The 20,184-nt window shown below is 40.6% G+C and overlaps 1 protein-coding gene across 3 annotated transcripts in view; it reads left to right on the top strand.

Annotated features, from left to right (window-relative positions):
* The window catches only part of UTRN (utrophin), a 583,736-nt gene that overhangs the window by 235,555 nt on the left and 327,997 nt on the right, over positions 1-20,184 (top strand). For all 3 annotated transcript variants that reach the window (XM_038766673.1, XM_038766663.1, XM_038766681.1), the window contains 5 exons: positions 7,772-7,922; positions 10,331-10,506; positions 11,480-11,615; positions 15,311-15,460; positions 16,954-17,038. In XM_038766673.1, the coding sequence (XP_038622601.1) occupies positions 7,772-7,922; positions 10,331-10,506; positions 11,480-11,615; positions 15,311-15,460; positions 16,954-17,038 (698 nt within the window). The remainder of the gene's footprint in view (positions 1-7,771; positions 7,923-10,330; positions 10,507-11,479; positions 11,616-15,310; positions 15,461-16,953; positions 17,039-20,184) is intronic.

Genomic DNA, 20,184 nt, shown 5'->3' with positions numbered 1-20,184 from the left:
CCACTTGTTAGTGACAAGCTGGGAAGAGGATCCATCTCTCCCTCTTCCAGATCAGTGCTGTTTCCACTAGTTTGTACTCCTTTCTCAACCTGAAGTCTTCATGCTGCTCTGCCAGGTGCATTTCCTCTTGTTCTGCTCTCACTGAACCTCTAGGGTTCACTTTGAGGTTCTAATTTCCTGGAGGAAAGATTCTATTTCCAGCAACTCCGCAGGGTAGAAGGTGAAGATTGTCTTCCAATGGATCCCAGAAATAGATTGCATTCCTACAGCATTCACTGGTATTGGATTATTTTCCAGGGTGGTACAGTGGACAGAGCATGGGCTTGGGAGTCAGAAGGTCATGGATTCTAATTGCGGCTCTGCCGCCTGTCTGCTGTGTGACCTTGGGCAAGTAACTTCACTTTTCTGTGCCTTAGTTCCCTCCTCTGTAAAATGGGGATTGAGACTGTGAGCCCCACATGGGACAGGAACTGTGTCTAACCCGATTTGCTTGGTATCCACCCCAGTGCTTAGAACAGTGCCTGGCACATAGTAATCACTTAACAAATACCACAATTACTATTATTATTATTAGGTTCTACTCCTTTTCCTGAGTGGAGGTACAATTGCCTCTGAATAGGTAATCTCCCAGCAGCCTTGAGAAACTTCATCACGGTCTCCTTACAATTAAAAATATCCCAGGAACCACTACTTGGTGATGAATACATAAGTACATGAGAAGTCTGTGCCTGCTAAAGATCAGAGGACAAAGAAATGATTGATCCCCAGGGTGATTGTCATTGAAATGTGTGTCATCATTAAAAAGATAGCTTTAAGGGCCATGCATGAGCCACATCCAATGATTGGTTCCCACTGATTAATTTCCCACCCATGTTTTACCAGTTAATTTCCTGAACCCTATTGCTTATTCAAAACTTATGAAATTATTTGCACTCTTCTTAGCAGTCATATGTCTGCATTATTTATTTTTGACTTCTCCAGTTGTAAATATTTTTATGTTTGTCTTTTCTGTAGTGTGTGAGCTCCTTGTGGGCAGAGAAAGTGTACCATTGCATTTTTTCAAGTCCCAAACTCCTATTTTATTAAATGCACTGCAGCAAGTGGGCCTTAGAATGCAGGTACTACTATTAGTACCACTACCTCTATTACTACTACTACCAGGAGACTCAGGTTCTAATCCCAGCTTTGCTCTTGACTTTTTGTATGATTTTTTTTTGCAAGTCATTTTAACTTCTCTGGACTTCAGCTTACTCATCTTTAAAATGGGTTAAACATATCCACTCTCCCTTCATTTAGATTATGAACATTGTGTAGGACAGGAATTCAGTCTTCACTCTGCTGCTAGGATAGTTTTCCTGAAAATACATTCAATCCATTTCTCTCCGTTTCTCAAAAATCTTCAGTGGCTGCCCATTTATGCATCCTACAGAGAAACTCCTTCCATCAGCTGTAAGACACTCAATCAGCTCTCCCTACAACCTAACATACACACTGTGCTCCTCTAAACACCAGGCTACTCTCGGAACACAGTCTCATCTATCTCACTGCCCACCCCTTCCCATATTTACCCCTGGGCCTGGAATCAATCGTATTTTTTTGAGCACTTGCTGTGGGCAGGGATCATGTCTACCAACTCTGTTATGATATATTTTATCAAGCACTTGGTCCAAATTACAGCATACAGTAAGCACTAACTAATGCCATTGATTGAATGAGGAAGCTAGAGAATAACTATGCTAAGCTTAAGTTGGTTTCTTTCAAATCCTCAGCACTTCACTAGCACTCCCTTCTGCTCAGCCTTTAAAGTATGCTAATAAGAAGGATGTGGACTGTGGACCTCTTTTTGAAATGAGAAGCAGTGTGGCTTAGTGGGTTGAACCTGGGCCTGGGAATCAGAAAGACCTGGGTTCTAATCCTGACTCAGCCACTTGTCTGCTGCGTTACCTTGGGAGAGTCACTTAATATCTCTGTACCTCAGTTATGTCATCAGTGCTTTGCACATAGTAAGCGCTTAATAAATGCCATTATTATTATTATTGTTATTATTGAGCACTATGTGCAGAGCTCTGTATTATGTTCTTGGGAGAGCACGATACAACAGAATTATAAGACACGCTTCCTGCTCACTTGAATTTACAGTCTAGAGAGAGACAGACATCAATATGAATAAATAATTTATAATAGATAATTAAAAGATATGTATATAATAATAATGATGGCATTTGTTAAGTGCTTACTATGTGTGAAACACTGTTCTAAGCGCTGGATGGGATACAAGGTGATCAGGTTGTCTCACGTGGGGCTCACAGTCTTAATCCTCATTTTACAGATTTGGTAACTGAGGCTCAGAGAAGTTAAGTGATTTGCCCAAGGTCACACAGCAGACATGTGGCAGAGCCGGGATTAGAACCCATGACCTCTGACTCCCAAGCCCAGGCTCTTTCCACTGAGCCACACTGCTTCAAAGCATATATAAATGCTATATAGCATATATCATCATCATCATCAATCGTATTTATTGAGCACTTACTGTGTGCAGAGCACTGTACTAAGCGCTTGGGAAGTACAAGTTGGCAACATCTAGAGACGGTCCCTACCCAACAGTGGGCTCACAGTCTAAAAGGGGGAGACAGAGAACAAAACCAAACATACTAACAAAATAAAATAAATAGAATAGATATGTATAAATGCTGTGGGTCTGAGCATGGGGTGAATATCAAATATCAGAGAAGCAACATGGCTCAGTGGAAAGAGCATGGGCTTGAGAGTCAGAGGACGTGGATTCTAATCCCATTTCTGCCACTTGTCTGCTGTGTGACCTTGGGTAAGCCACTTAACTTCTCTGTGCTTCAGTTACCTTATTTGTAAAATGGGGATTAAGACTGTGAGCCCCACATTGTCCCATGTTGTTGTGATTACCGTATATCTACCTCAGTGCTTAGAACAGTGCTTGGCACATAGTAAGTGCTTAGCAAATACCATAATTATTATTGTTATTAAATTTCCAAAGGTGACAGAGCCATGTTCACAGACAAAGCGGAAGGGAGAACAAGCCAGGGAAAAGAGGGCTTAATCAGGGAAGGCCTCTTGGAGAAGATGTGGCTTTAATAGTGATTTGAAGGCAGAGAGAGTGGTGGTCTGACATATACAGAGAGGGAGGGAGTTCCAGGTTAGGGACAGGACATGGCAAAGGGGTCAGCGGTGAGATAGACGAGATTGGGGCACAATGAATGAGCTGGAGCTAGAGGATTGGAGTGTGCTGGCCTATAATAGGAGATCACCCTGGAATCAATCAATCAATCAATCAATCGTATTGAGCGCTTACTATGTGCAGAGCACTGTACTAAGCGCTTGGGAAGTACAAATTGGCATCACATAGAGACAGTCCCTACCCAACAGTGGGCTCACAGTCTAAAAGGGGGAGACAGAGAACAGAACCAAACATACCAACAAAATAAAATAAGTAGGATAGAAATGTACAAGTAAAATAAATAAATAAATAGAGTAATAAATATGTACAACCATGTATACATATATACAGGTGCTGTGGGGAAGGGGAGGAGGTAAGACGGGGGGATGGAGAGGGGGACAAGGGGGAGAGGAAAGAAGGGGCTCAGCCTGGGAAGGCCTCCTGGAGGAGGTGAGCTCTCAGCAGGGCCTTGAAGGGAGGAAGAGAGCTAGCTTGGCGGATGGGCAGAGGGAGGGCATTCCAGGCCCGGGGGATGACGTGGGCCGGGGGTCGACGGCGGGACAGGCGAGAGCGAGGTACAGTGAGGAGATTAGCGGTGGAAGAGCGGAGGGTGCGGGCTGGACAGTAGAAGGAGAGAAGGGAGGTGAGGTAGGAGGGGGCGAGGTGATGGAGAGCCTTGAAGCCCAGGGTGAGGAGTTTCTGCCTTATGCGCAGATTGATCGGTAGCCATTGGAGGTTTTTGAGGAGGGGAGTAATATGTCCAGAGCGTTTCTGGACAAAGATAATCCGGGCAGCAGCATGAAGTATGGATTGAAGTGGAGAGAGACACAAGGATGGGAGATCAGAGAGAAGGCTAGTGCAGTAGTCCAGACGGGATAGGATGAGAGCTTGAATTAGCAGGGTAGCGGTTTGGATGGAGAGGAAAGGGCGGATCTTGGCAATGTTGCGGAGCTGAGACCGGCAGGTTTTGGTGACGGCTTGGATGTGAGGGGTGAATGAGAGAGCGGAGTCGAGGATGACACCAAGGTTGCGGGCTTGTGAGACGGGAAGGATGGTAGTGCCGTCAACAGAGATGGGAAAGTCAGGGAGAGGACAAGGTTTGGGAGGGAAGACAAGGAGCTCAGTCTTCGACATGTTGAGCTTTAGGTGGCGGGCGGACATCCAGATGGAGATGTCCTGAAGGCAGGAGGAGATGCGAGCCTGGAGGGAGGGGGAGAGGGCAGGGGCAGAGATGTAGATCTGGGTGTCATCAGCGTAGAATGCTCAGGGAATGCTCAGGGAATGCTCTCCCTCCTCAATTTCACCAGACAATTACTCTCCCCCCCGCTTCAAAGTTTTACTGAAGGCATATCTCCTTCAAGAGGCCTTCCCAGACTAAACCCCACTTTTGTTCATCTCCCATTCCCTTCTGTATTGCCCTGACTTGCTTCCTTTGCTCTTCCTCCCCTCCCTGCCCCACAGCATTTATGCATATATCTGTAATTTTATTTATGTATATTGATATCTGCTTATTTGTATTGATCTGTCTCCCCCCCTCTAGACTATAAGCCCATTCTGGGCAGGGATTGTCACTCTTTATTTCTGCATTGTACTTTACCAAGCTCTTAGTGTAGTACTCTGCAATAAGTCCTGAATAAATACAATTAAAGGATTGAATGAATTTCTGAGGTAGGATGGGGTGAGCTGATTGAGTGCTTTAAAGCTGATGGTAAGGAGTTTCTGTTTGATGCGGAGGTGGATTGGCAACCACCGGAGGATCTTGAGGGTTGGGGAGGTGAAAAATGATCCTTGCAGCAGAGTGAAGTGTGCACTTGAATGGGGAGAGACAGGAAGCTGGAAAATCAGCAAGGAGGCAGATGCAGTAGTCAAGGTGGGATAGGATAAGTGCTTGGATCAGCTTGGTAGCAGCTTGGATGGAGAGTAAAGGGCGGATTTTAGCAATGTTGTGAAGGTAGAACCAACAGGATTTGGTGATAGATTCAATATAGAGATGTGATGAGAGAGGTGAGTAAAGGACAACACCAAGGCTTACGAGATAGGAAGGATAGTGGTAGGGAAGGGAAAAACAGGGAATTAAAACTGTGTCTTCCTTGTGACCTTGGACAAGTCACTTAACTTCTTTGTGCCTCAGTTACCTCATCTGTAAAATGGGGATTAGCACTGTGAGCCCCATATGAGAAAGGGACAGTTTCCAATCTGAAGCAGCCTGGCTCAGTGGAAAGAGCCCGGGCTTTGGAGTCAGAGCTCATGGGTTCAAATCCCGGCTCTGCCAATTGTCAGCTGTGTGACTTTGGGCAAGTCTCTTAACTTCTCTGGGCCTCAGTTACCTCATCTGTAAAATGGGGATTAAGGCTGTGAGCCCCACGAGGGACAACCTGATCACCTTGTAACCTCCCCAGCGCTTAGAACAGTGCTTTGCACATAGTAAGCGCTTAATAAATGCCATTATTATTATTATTATTAGCTTGTATCTATTCCAGCACTTAGTAATAATAATAATAATGACATTTGTTAAGCACTTGCTATGTTCCAGGCACTGTACTAAGCACTGTACTAGGGGTGGATAGAAGGTAATCAGGTTGGACACAGCCCCTGTCCCACATGGGTCTCACAGTCTTGATCCCCATTTTACAGATGAGGTAACTGGGGCACAGAAAAGCTAAGTGACTTGCCCAAGTTCACACAGCAGACATGTGGCAGAGCTAGGATTAGAACACAAGTCCTCTGATTCCTAGGCCTCTGCTCTTTCCACTAGGCCATGCTGCCTTTTAGTGCCTGGCACATAATAAGTCCTTAACAAATAGCACTAAAAAATGAAAGTGTGTAATAGTATACATTAAACCGTAAGCATCCTCATTAGTTTTTCAGTTTCTTGCGATCAGGGATCATGTCTTGCTTTTTTAGTATGTGTTCCCAGCACTTAGTATAGTGGTCTGTGTACACTAAGTGCTCACTGAGTGACTGTTGAAAATACAAGGATGAAAAACATTGGTGGTTTTGGGGTAAAAATATTTCAAGAAACATTATGAAATATCAGCAATAACATTGAGAAATAATTGGGTTATGTGTACTCAAGGGTACATAAGTTTGATTTTTATCTGGCAGATGTTTTTGCTTCTACAGGAAGGATTTCCAAAAGAGAAATCCTTTATGGATCATTGTAGCGAACACAATTTCTTTTAGGTCAGTTAAGTCTATTTTGAAAAGCGGCGTGACGCATGGCCTACTGGGAAGAGCACAGGTCTGGGAGTACCTGGGTTTTAATACCAGCTCTGCCACTTTCATGACCTTGGACAAATCACTCCTTTGTGCCTTAATTTCTCCAATTGTACAGTGAGGATTCAGTACCTGTTCTCCCTTCGATTAGATTGTGAACACCAATTGGGACAGGCACTGTGTCCGAGCCTATTATCTTGTCTCTAACCCATTTAGGCAGGCTTTCTGTTGCTGTTGTTGCAGCTAGTACCACTTTATCCACTTGGCAACGGCGGACTTGGCTGGGAAGTGCCACTTTGGCATCAGGGTTCCACAGCTGTTGGTCCAAGAATCCCTTCCTCACTTAGCAGCTTTGAAGTAAAGGTAGTCCTAGGTCAGAGCAGCTCTTTGTAGATGCAAATGCTCCATAAGAAGTGTGGAAGTGGGGTACACCTTGTCTTGGGGGCCTCTTGTGCCAGCGTCCAACTCCTTCCAGGGTCTTAAGCTGGTCCTGTGTGCCTGACTTGGGTGCTTGAGGGGGAATGAGGAAAACCTAGGGCAATTTGATATTCTCCAGATCTCAGGTGTTTTAAAAGAAAATGTGCTTTATTTTGTATGGATTTTAAAGGTAAGGTGAAGACTGACATTTCTCAATACTGTACTGCCCTTTACTGCCCTAGCCTACCCACTCCACACTCACTGCCAGGCAGGAGACCCAGCAGCTGATAACTGAAAAATCCCACTGTAAAACCAAATTGAATGGCCACCCTAGTAAAAATATGGAAAGGAAGATTGGAAGAGTTGGGGTGAAACAATCCATTTAGAAACATTTTTCTTGCTTAGAATGATTTGTTCATGTTGATCTGACTCAGAGAATAAGTGCCTTGAACACTCAACTCAAAGTTACTGCTAATGGTCACAGGAAAAAAAATAACAGTGTTTGAGAAGATGTTGAGATTATCATGGATCTTTGACTTTATGTTTAGCAGTGCGAGTATTCTGTCTGGGAGTTGGAGTGATCAATCATATTTTACTTCTCATACTCTTTGAAACGTGAAGTGTTATCGAATGCTGTGGTTTAACTTTTCTGCAGCTAATCAATCTGATTTTAAAAGCAGAAAATGCCCATTTAGTTTGCCTCACTGTAGTCACTGCAACTAAAAAGCTGTATTTGCATGTGGGACCATTTTTCTGTGCTGTCATTAGAATGTCAGATGGGGGAACTCTCAAAGTTGTTATTACCTGGAGTGTACCACCTGAGCCATGTTCTTTCGTTTTAAGTCCATTTCTACCTTCATGTTTATCAATCAATAATGATAAATGTGTATCCTAAAATGTTTAGCAATCTGGAAAATTTGCCAACATTTTGTTTTTGTTTTCTAACAGTTATTTCGATAGGGCAGTAGAAGAATGGAGACAGTTCCATTGCGACATCAATGACCTCACTCAGTGGGTGTCAGAAGCTGAGCAGTTACTGGCAGATACCCAGGCTCCTGATGGGAGTGTGGATACACAGAAGGCTGAAATGCACCAGCAGGTAGGTGCTAATCATGGATGCTACTCTGTCGAAGCACCGAGAAGCTCCTAAGTAATTTGCCTTTATTTTTAGTCTGTAATTTCTATAACATTGTGTTTCAAAGTAAAAAGATTCTGTTACATTACAAAATAGATTTATGAAGATTTTATGTCTTTTTAGTTATTCTGAAAACTCTTGGCATAGATAGTATTTATTCTAGTTAGTACCATAGCACTTTGTTAAATGATTTGTGAAATTAAAAAAATCTGGAATATTGCAAATAAACTTTGAATTAACCAGTGCAAAATTTGAATTGGTAAACTGAAAAATACTTAGCAAAACTGTTTATTGGGGTTTGTTATTTGTGTATTTAGATTTTATCTAATTATACCTTTTGAGAGAATGGTAGTCATTGATATCGCTGGTCACAGATTCACTTGTCACTCTTATTAATGTTTTCACAAGTTATGATTCTTGGTAGATAACTAAAATAATTTCTAAAGTATGCTCAGGACTTGTTTTTTTTAAAAAAATAACTCAATATTGGTTATCTGTCTTAAATAGAAGCTATCAAATATATTGGATTTTAGTTGAGATTTTAGTCCTTTTCTATCAGTGAAACTGAAATTTCATTGTTCATAACTTTTTGTATGTTGATTTAAAGTTAGTGAGGAGTTTTCTTTAAAGGCATTTCCATTGTTGCATTTTTTTCACCTTTTAATTATGAAGATCCTGAAATATATGAAATTAAAGTTGCAGAAAAGTTTTGTTTTTGTTTAGTACTTTTTTGAAGTGTTCATCTGTTTGAGCTTGACTTTCTCAGGAGGGCTCTTCTGTTACTTTTTTGGGTTACAAGTGCAGTTTGCAGGTGGTGGGAGTTTTGACATATTGAATAATTACAGTCATGCAGGAGTACAAAAATAGGTAGGAGCACATTCTAAAGAAAGATGGGAATATCTCGTATCTGCTTGGAAAGTACGAGAAATGTATTAGCATCAAATATGATTAAATTATTAGCATTAACATTAACCAGCAGTTCATTTTATGGGTTCCTTCTTTAACACTTTAACACTCCAGGCTCATATCTTCTCCTGCCATCAGGACATCTCCATCTGGAAGGCTGCCCGCCATCTAAAACTCAATATGTCCAAGACTGAGCTCCTTATCTTCCCTCCCAAACCCTGTCCTCTCCCTGACATTCTCGTGACTGTAGACCGCACTACCATCCTTTCCATCTCACAAACCCGCAACCTGGGTGTCATCCTCGACTCCGCTTTCTCATTCACCCCACACGTCCAATCCATCTCCAAAACCTGTCGATCTCACCTCTACAACATTACCAAGATCCGCCCTTTCCTCTCCATCCAAACCGCTACTTTGCTGGTTCAATCTCTCATCCTATCCCAACTGGATTACTGCATCAGCCTCCTCTCTGATCTCCCATCCTCCTCTCCCTCCCCACTTCAGTCTATACTTTGCTCTGCTGCCTGGATTATCTATGTACAGAAATGCTCTGGGCATGTCACTCCCCTTCTCAAAAATCCCCAGTGGTTGCCTGTCAACCTACGAATCAAGCAAACACTCCTCACTCTTGGCTTCAAGGCTGTCCATCACCTTGCCCCCTCCTACCTCACCTCCCTTCTCTCCTTCTACAGCCCAGCCCACACCCTCTGCTCCTCTGCCGCTTACCTCTTCACTGTCCCTCTTTCTCGCCTGTCCCACCGTTGACCCCTGGCCTGGAATGCCCTCCCTCCATACATTTGCCAAACTAGCTTTCTTCCTCCCTTCAAAGCCCTACAGGGAGCTCACCTCCTCCAGAAGGCCTTCCCAGGCTGAGCCCCCTTTTTCCTCTCCTCCTCCCCATCACCTCCCTCCCTCCCTTCTTCCCCTCCCCACAGCACTTGTATATATTTGTACATATTTATTACTCTATTCATTTTACTTGTACATATTTACTACTCTATTTTATTAATGATGTGCCTATAGCTATTCGAACGGTTTTGACACCTGTCCACATGTTTTGTTTTGTTGCCTGTCTCCCCCTTCTAGACTGTGAGCCCATTGTTGGCTAGGGACCGTCTCTATATGTTGCCGACTTGTACTTCCCAAGCGCTTAGTACAGTGCTCTGCACACAGTAAGCGTCAATAAATATGACTGAATGAATGAATGAATGAACACTTTAGTGTGATGAAATTTGCAAGAGTCCTAAATTAGGTGGAAAAATAATTTTTCACCTTTATTCACTTTCTTAAAATCATACTCTCTTGTTTAAAAATATTCTTCTAAAGAACGTTGCTACTTTCCCAGTACCCATTTGTAAGTCTTACTGTTTTTAAATGCTTCTGCAGAACTTCTCATTTTTTAGTGAATATATACCTGGAGGGTAGTTAAGCAGTATAATTCATCTTGGGTCTTACACCAATGGCAGGAACTTGAAGAGGGAGTTAGCAGCCACCAGTCCAGCCTCTCAGCATTAAACCGGACTGGAGAAGGAATCATACAGAAACTTTCCACGGCTGATGGGAGCTTTCTGCAAGAGAAGTTGACAGGGTTAAACAACCGCTTCAGCAGAATCGTGGCAGAAGTGATGGACAGACAACAGAGGTAACAAGTTCATTAATGTGGAACATCGAACAAATTGTACTTAGAAAAACCCTTTAAAACACAGAAGAGACCTTTTAGAAGTTTTTTGCACTCCCCTACAGTATTATCCTAAAATGATATAATATTTAGACACAATTAGGCCATATTTTTTTGTTCAGCTTTCATTCATACCATATTTTTCTAAAAGTAAACTGATCACTCAGATTATTCATTATTCAGTCAAATTACTTCATTGCCTTCTTGTCCATTCATTTCTGACTTTTAAGGTAGTTTACCTTAACTAGAATATTTAAAGAAACACTTCTCTTTTTAGCAACTGAGTGAAATTTAATAATGCTGATTACATTTATTTTGGTTAATCTCTTGTGAACTTGAAACTATTGACTATAGGAAAGGCCTAGAATATGACATTTGTAGATTACTTGATGGAAAATATGCAGATTTCTCTTTCCTATTAAAAATATAGGAAATATATTAAATATATAGGAAAGCATGCGTCAAAAAGCATACCTTACTTAGCAAGTTTAGAATTTGCAAGGTATGCTTTTGGATGCAGTTTTTTGGGTTGGAAATCAGATGGATGCTGGTCACATTGATTATACTATATCTGAACACGTTCTACCAGTACCAGTCAAGGTTGCTGTCCTAGTCTAAAAAAAAATATGCTTTTTAGTTAATCTCATTCTATAGATTTAAAATAGTGGTACAACATCTACTTTTGATTTAGGGTGAACATTTTAAGAGAAATGAAAATTGAAATTGCATGTTACATTGAATACGGAATGAGTTGTTGCAAGAAACACATTCAGTGTCCCAGAATGTTCCCCATTGCCTTACTCCTAATTTAATCTTGCAACATTCTGTTGCTAATATTTTGAAGGCAAATGAGCATTTTATTATTCTTTCCGCTAAATACCTCTGCTGCCATTTTGGTGAGCTAGCTGAATATTTTCTAATAACATATATTTTTTAGGTTGAGAGGAGAAAGTGAACGACTAATGGAATATAAGAAACAGATGGATGAAATTGACTGCTGGATAGAAAAGGCTGAAAATACAGTGGAAATGAGATCTTCATCTAAACCTGAAGAAAAACTGCAAGAATTCAAGGCAAGTCTTTTTATGGTCTCCCTGTCTTTGTACCTCTGACTTTTGTTGATCTGCTTAAAAGTGAGAAACATTTCGTAAGCCAAAGGAGAATCAGGCACGCAGTTTAATTTCTAAAGGACAATAACCATACTTATCGTAAAATGTGTTTTTTGCAGCAGAATAAATTTAAATATGTAGTTGTTATTGACATTGCTTGTAACAACGATAATGGTCTTTATGAAGTGCTTATTATGTGCTAAGTGCTGTAGATATGATCATATCAGGAGCAGCATGTTTTAGTGGAAAGAGCATAAGCCTGAGAAGTCAGAGGACCTGGGTTCTAATCCCAATTCTGCCACTTACCTTGCAGGTAAATCACTTAATCTCTCTGTGCCTCAGTTTTCTCATCTGTAGAATGGAGATTAAATCCAACTCCTTTCTACTTAGTGAATCCATGAGGGACTGTGTAGTGTCATGATTTTCTTGTATCTACCCCAATGCTTGGCACATAATAAGGGCCTAAGAAATATCTTAATTTATTAAGTGTGGCTCACTATCTAAAGAGGAAAGTGAGTGTCTGTTCCCCACCAGTTTCTTTTTCCTTATCACCCCCCTCACCTCATAGTGCCCTGTGAACTCCTGGGGTGGGGCAAGGTCCCCAGCCCTGTCAACTTCCCCACCCTTCTTCCGCACCCCCAAGCCTGTGAGCCACCTCTTCTCCTCCTTTCAGCCTCCTCTTTGACAGCCCCTCTGATTTTACCATGGATCGCCCTCAGATCTGCCAGGTCTTGTAAGCATCATCTCCTTGCTTAAGGGAGATACCTAGACCTCCTAGGTGTTTCTTGATGACTTCTTCCCGCCTGCATCGCACAGCATGTCTTGAGCCTGCTTCTGGTCTGCCTAAGGCCTGCAGCTGTCTGTTAAGGTTTGTTATTGTAGGTGTTAGTTACTCTTACTAGCTCCTCATTCATTCAGCCGTATTTATTGAGCGCTTACTGTGTGCAGAACACTGTACTAATTGCTTGGGAGAGTACAATACACTCTCAATACACGATTAAGCCCTTAGTACAGTGCTCTGCACACAGTAAGCGCCCAATAAATACGATTGAATGAATGAAATACACAATACAGACACATTCCCTGCCCACAACAAGCTTACAATCTAGAGACTTGTCACATCCCAGATGAATTATATATTATAAATTATTTATATTAATGTCTGTCTCCCTCCCCCCACCACCACCACCCCGGACTGTAGGACTGTATGCTTGTAATGGGCAGGGAGCATGTCTGCCAATTCTGTCATAATGTTCATTCATTCATTCAATCATATTTATTGAGTGCTTACTGTGTGCAGAGCACTGTACTAAGCACTTGGGAAGTACAAGTTGGCAACGTATAGAGACGGTCCCTACCCAACAACGGGCTCACAGTCTAGAAGGGGGAGACAGACAACAAAACAAAACAAGTAGACAGGTGTCAAGTTAAGCACCCAGAATCTTTTCTCTCCCAAGCTCTTAGTATGGTGCTCTCTGCACATAGTAAGTACTTAATAAATGCCACTGATGTAAGCTCATTGTGGGAAGGGAATTTGTCTGTTCATTGTTGTTTTATACTCTCCCAAGCTCTTAATACAGTGCTCCACACTCAGTAAGCACTCAACAAATACAAATTAATGAAATGAATGACTGACTGATTGAAAGGAGAGCTAGTGTCTTATCCCCATTTTCCCTGGAAGGAAAGAGAGGCCCTTAGAGGTTGTGACTTTGGTGACATTGAGAAAAGAGCCCAGATGTCCTAACTCCCTGCCTCAGGCTCTTTTTCACTAGGTCTTGCTGCCTCCCAGCCAAAAGTTTGGGATGCAATTATTCTGGATTTCTTTCCTTAGGAAACTGATGTCTTAATATTAGAGTTGTATGGAAAAAGTACATATCACTCAGCTGCTGAAAATCTCCTATTAACTTTAGCTGTTTGACATATATTTAGTAGCATAATTTTGTTAATCACTGTTGCTTGATTAACCTTGATTTTCCAGTGGCTTTATATTTGGATTTATAAAATATTTATGGTACCCAGAGATAACCTAAAATTGGCAGATGAAAAGGAGCTCATTTAGGAGTAGGATTTATTGAAATATTTATTACTCCAAAAAAGGATGAGAAATAGCCTCCCAGATGTAAATGAATATTCACAGGTGATTAAACTGGTACTTATCAGTCAGCCATTCAAGTGCAGGTGTTTCTGTTTGTGTGTGTGTGTGTGTGTGTGTGTGTGTGTGTGTGTGTGTGCACGCGCATGCACGCACATGCTTGCACAGACTATGAATCATTGAACTCTTATTTCCAAGTGGTTCAGATATTTATTAAAATAAACCTTTTCCCAAGTAACCTTTGAAAATAAACTCACCTTACTTTGAGAAAGGGGAAATGAGCAAATGAATCTTTGTTTATAATAAGCTATTTTTTCCTATAAACCAATATTTTTAAAATTTTGTTCCAAAGCAGCCATGGGAATTGATATTTGTTAATGTGCCTACTTACTCTGATGTAGTGGACTCTTCCAAGCACTTAATATCAATCGATTGTGTTTACTGAGCATTTACTATGTGCAGAACACTGTACTACTACTACTACTAATAATAACAGTACTTGTTAAGCTCTTACTATGTGCCAGGCACTCTTCTAAGCACTGGGATAGATATTTTACCAGGTTGTACACAGTCTCTGTCCCACATGGGGCTCACACTCTTAATCCCAGTTTTACAGATAAGGTAACTGAGGCCCAGAGAATTTAAGTGATTTGCCCATGGACACACAGCAGACAGGATTAGAACCCAGGCACTTCTGACTCCCAAGCCTGTGCTCTATTGCTCTATCCACTAAGCAACACTGCTTCTCAAGTGTACTAAGTGCTCGGGAGGTATAACAGACACATTCCCTGCCCACAGTGAATTTACAGTGTAGATGGGGAGATCGACATAATTAAATTTCAGATCTGTACATTAAGTGACGTGGGGCTAGGAGGGGGAATGAATAAAGGTAGCAAGTCAGGGTGACACAGAAGGGAGTGGAAGAAAAAAAAAGAGGACATGTGCCTTCAATAAGACTTTGAAGTGGGTAAATAATTATCTGTCAGATATGAGGAAGGAGGGCATTCCAGGCCAGACGCAGGATGTGGGCGAGAGGTCAGTGGCGAGATAGATGAGATCAAAGTACAGTGAGTAGGTTGGCATTATAGGAGCGAAGCATGCAGGCTGGGTTGTAGTAGGAGAGTAGCAAGGTGAGGTAGGAGTGGTAGGTGATTGAGTGCTTCAAAACCAATGGTAAAGAGTTTCTGTTTGAGGAGGTGGATGGCCAACCACTGGAGGTTTTTGGGGAGTGCAGAAACATGGACTGAACATAATACAGTTCTCTGCACATAGTAAGCATTCAGTACCATTGATTGATAACATGTTTCTGTAATAGTTATATTCAAGTATGTTTACCTAATACTGTAGCAGATCTGTGGTTGTCTTGAGTTTATTTCCTAACCATTTTTCTGCTATATAACCATTACGGGTTTCAAGAATATGTATTAGGGCTGTTCATCAGAACAACTATGCCTTTGAGTGAATTTTGCTTAAAACCATCTTTCCCACCCAGCCTTTGCCGCCCAGGGTTTACTATTGCTGTTTGTATCAGCAGCTTCTAACTGAAGCTTTCTTCTGCCCCCTTTAGGACTTAGCCAAGGAGACTGAGGTACAAGCAGAAAAACTGAAGTGGCTGACTAGAACTGAACCGGAGATGCTGTTACATGAAAGTTTAGACTCCAGGGAAAGAGATGAAATTTCTGAAAGATTAAGGATTCTCAATATAAAATGGAATAAGGTGTGATTTTGCCCATCTTGTATCTAGTTATCTTACTCTTCAGAATCAACTTTTCTTTTTTTTGTATATAGTTTTACTAAAGTTAGAGGTGCTGATGTTAGTGTTCATCTGAAAGAATGAATGCTTTTATTTTCAGGTGGAAGGCCAGAATGTGTACATGCTGGAAAAAAGAGTTTTTATCTGTCTCTTATAGCCTTGTTAGATTTTCATCATTAAATAGATTAGGTTAACGTCTAGATTTTTAAAAATTAAGTAGGAAAGTCACCATAACAGGTAGTCACTGTTAAACATCCTCATTAAAGTAAGTTTTGCCTCACATAAGCAAATCTAAGGAAGAAGGGTGCTAAAGAAATGTAGAGGAGTAAGTTAGGAAATCACTTACCTTGGGATGGGCAAAGATGTGATTTCTGAGTGCATGAGATGCTTGGACAATTTGTGGGTGCACATGTGCTAGGTAGAACAGCAGGCCTTCCACTCACCTATGAACCTACCTTCTCCAGCCACTTTTTGAAAATTTTGACAGCCCTTAAAATATCCCTGATTGTGATGGAGGAGAGGTAGGGCTGAAACTGTATTTGGACATGACCAACCCAGTACTCTCTTTGCCTACTCCTTCGGTTTCCTTATTTTTGTCCATGTTTTTCAAGTTTCCTTCTCCAGATCCATCACCATCTGTTTTCTTCCTGGCCCATTATTGGCTTGAATTCCCAGTTTATATTCCTCTCCAGTCCTTCTTCATATTCTCTTTCCAGGCCATTCCAACCTTACACTTTTGTGCTTCCCTGATCATATAAGATAGAATGTAGAAAACAAACATGTAGAAAAACAAAAATAGGTCACCTTTCACCCCATCCCATATTTAAAAAATAGAATGCATCTCAGCTCATCTCATGTATGAAATATGCCATCTCTGAGAGATTCATATATTTTTTTCTGTTATCTTCTCTCAGTCTTTGGCGGATATTCATTCAATAGTATTTATTAAGTGCTTATGGTTTGCAAAGCACTGTACTAAGCACTTGGGAGAGTACAGTATAACAACGAACAAACCCATTCCTGCCCACAACAAGCTGTTACCCATTTAAAAATAAAGGTTTCTAGAAGGAAGCAGTCACATATTTTTAGTTAGTATTTACAGCTTACTTGAAGTACTTATAATAGTGTTAAGTAGTTTTTAGTGCTTAATACTTACTCATTGATGATGGTTATGAGATATGTTTACCTGTATCATGAACAATTATTCTTATATGAAGACTACTTAAGAAAGGAATAGTATCATATTTTATTCAGATAATTCAGTAATGTAGTTTACACCTTTAGAGTGTGCTGATTTTCCTCAATACTCCAATTTGTTAAATATAGTTTTGATTATATTCAAGGGAAATTTAACATCTGGAAGAAAATTTCATCCCTTTTAATTTGGGGCTTATTTCACTTTCCTTCAGAGATGAAATACTCTTTTTACTTGATGTCACTTTTTGGTTCCATCATAGGTATCCAGAAAAATCTCCAATACAGTCAAAGATTTGGAAGAATACGGTCAGGAACCCTGTTATATGACACAGTCAAAGCTTTCTGGTGAGTAAAGAAGCCAGGCATCTTGGTCATGTGTAATTTCATTGGAATCTGTTCTCTTCCTGCAGCTCAAGGGAATTAAATAACATGCACTTTGAACTGCAGTTTTAAGAATGCTATCTTTTCTGCCCTCTTTTTATATTTTTTGCTTTAATTTCTGCGTGGATGAACAAGAGAATTGTTAATAATAAATAATAATAATAATGATGGTATTAGTTAAGCACCTACTCTGTGACAAGCACTGTTCCAAGAGCTGGGGGGATACAAGGAAATTAGGTTGTCCCACTTGGGGCTCACAGTCTAAATCCCCATTTTACAGATGAGGTAACTGAGGCACAGAAAAGTGAAGTGACTTGCCCAAAGTCACACAGCTGACAAGCGGTGGAGTTGGAATTAGAACCCATGACCTGACTCCCAAGCCTGTGCTCGTTTCACTGAGCCACACTGCTTCTCTAGCAGTTGTTGCCAGGCGGTAGCAGCCTGATAACCACCTGAAAGGCATAGCGTATACATGGGTCTTTCTAACACAGATAATAATAATAATAATTATTATTATTATTATAATGGCATTTATTAAGCAATTAGTATGTGCAAAGCACTGTTCTAAGTCCTGGGGCGGTTACAAGGTGATCAGGTTGTCCCACGGGGGGCTCACAGTCTTAATACCCATTTTACAGATGAGGTAACTGAGGCACAGAGAAGTTAAGTGAGTTGCCCAAAGTCACACAGCTGACAGTTGGCAGAGCAGGGATTTGAACCCATGACCTCTGACTCCAAAGCCTGTGCTCTTTCCACTGAGCCACGCTGCTGATGGTAGTCATACTAGAAGCAGCAGAACTGCTTCTGCCATAATTGCTAAAAATGTAATTTGCCATCTGCCCTTCATACAGCACTCAACATTGAGTGTGCACAGGGTTCCCTTCTCCTCTATTTAAAAACAGTTAAGACACCCTTCCCTGGGTAGTCCAGCCTCTGCCTTCTCCACAAGGGGGGCAGAATTGGACTCACTGGAGAAACAGTGTGGTTCAGTGGGTAGAGAATCCGCCTGGGAGTCAGAGAATCTGGGTTTTATTTCCTGCCATACCAGTTGTCTGTGTGTGACCTTGGAAAAGTCACTTAATTTCCTTATGCTTCATTTACCTCATCTGTAAAGTAGAGATTAAGACCATGAGCCCCAAGTGGATCATGGACTGTGTCCAACCTGAGTAGCTTGTATCTACCTCAGCGTTTAGTACAGTGCCTGGCTCATAGTAAGCACTTAACAAGTGACATAAAAAAGAAGCCTAATCATTTTATAAGAAGAAGCAGCATGGCCTAGTGAAAAGAACACATGTCTAGGAGTCTGATCACTTGCCTGGTGTGTGGTCTTAGAAAAGTCAGTTAAATTCTTGTATCTCGGTTTCCTCATCTGTAAATATGTAATTATGTAAGTTCTTGTTCCCCCTCCAAATTACATTATCCAGTGTGCCTAACTTTTATTTACATTAGTGCTAAGTTCAGCATGTGGTATATTGTAAACAAATGAAAAATACATACCAATCAGTGGTATTTATTGAATACTTACTATGTGCAGAGCATTGAATTAAGCTCTTGGGAGAGTATTGAACAACTGAGTTTAATAGTCATGTTCTATACCCACAAGAACCCTTCAGTTTACAGGAGGAACTCACAGTCTAAGTATTATTTCAAATCCTTTATTTTAACTTGACACAGTGAAATCATCTGAACATTTTATATTTCTGAAAATTTTTTAAAGTTAATTTTTAATTAAAAAATAATGCAAAATAACAATTCTGGAATTTATTAAGAGTTTCCTAGTTGCTAAGTGCTGCATAAATACAAAATAATCAGATTGGACATGGTCCCTGTCCTACATAGGATTCACAATTTAAGAACAAAGCCACTTAATATGATTTGTCCTTTTTTAGAAATATTTACCAACCAGAGTTTCTCATTGAAATTTTCTCATGGTGGAGAATATTTTATAGAATACAGATTTTCTAGTACCGCATGGTAGTCGTGTTTCTGAAAACTCCCATATTATCCAGGAATCGTGTTGTGCCAAAATAAATGATTAGGGGAAGGATGGTTGGAAACTATTTCACCCTATCACACTGAGTGAAATTCAACACAGTTGTGGAAAATCAGTTTCATTTAAGTTTTGTTTAATGAAGCTTGAACTATATAGTTCTTCACTTGTCACTTTTCTGACACTTATTTGACACTTATCAGTACTCATTAATACCTCACAGGGAACCACTGTAGGCTGATCAAATTAGTTTCGAACAAGCAGGGCATTTTAAATTCCAATTGTCGTCCCAGTAATTTTGAGGCTTCATTTTTGAAGGAACTCACATTAAGGAATACTCATTCAACCAACGCCACATGCACGTACACAACAGTTTATATTGACAATACATCGTGTTCTATCTGGACAGACACATATTGTCAGGAGAAAGTTCCATAATTCCCCGAAAGCATTCTCTCTCAAATGTGCAATGAAAATTTGCTACTGTGCTTGCAATTGGTTCCCCTTAAATGCTAATGAAGTATGCCGTCTGCATGAATGGCATTTCTGGCAGAGTCCAATCAAGTTGTTACCAGTTCAAAGCTGATTTACAGTTGTGTTCTTGTCACTATCTTCCTGGACTTTTTCCATCCAAATCCATTTGTTCCAAATCATATACTGAAAATATGGGTGAGGGCAGAACTGTGTTAATGAATATTTAGCCAGGTTCTACTATGGGTTTGGAGAGCATAAGAATATTTCCTCTAGAGCTGTAGAGAGAATTTTCTGAAAATTGATACTGTAAAAGTGACAAAACTTCTTGGTGTAGGTATGTGATTTAGAAACATCACTTATCTGTAGAACTTGGAGTGGTCATTTTTTAACCAATAATGTTTAGTGCAATATTTTGGAAAATGATAAGATGTGTTTGAAATCTGTTTGATTTTGCTTTCTTTTCTCCCTAGCTCTCATTTTATAGATTAAAGAAGGCAAATGCGTGGCTAAATGCTTGTTGGAGAAAAAAAATAATAGCTAAACTCTGCTCTCTTGTAGCGATATTTTTAGATGCCTCAATAAATTTTGGAGTTTTTCAGCTTCTTATAATCTCTCTTGGTTCTCTTTTGAAATTGTTTTAGTGTGG

Source organism: Tachyglossus aculeatus, chromosome 2, assembly GCF_015852505.1.
Source record: "Tachyglossus aculeatus isolate mTacAcu1 chromosome 2, mTacAcu1.pri, whole genome shotgun sequence".
NCBI classification, from domain to species: Eukaryota; Metazoa; Chordata; class Mammalia; order Monotremata; family Tachyglossidae; genus Tachyglossus; species Tachyglossus aculeatus.
The sequence above is the reverse complement of the archived record's forward strand: the minus strand, read 5'-3'. Positions and strand labels throughout refer to the sequence as shown.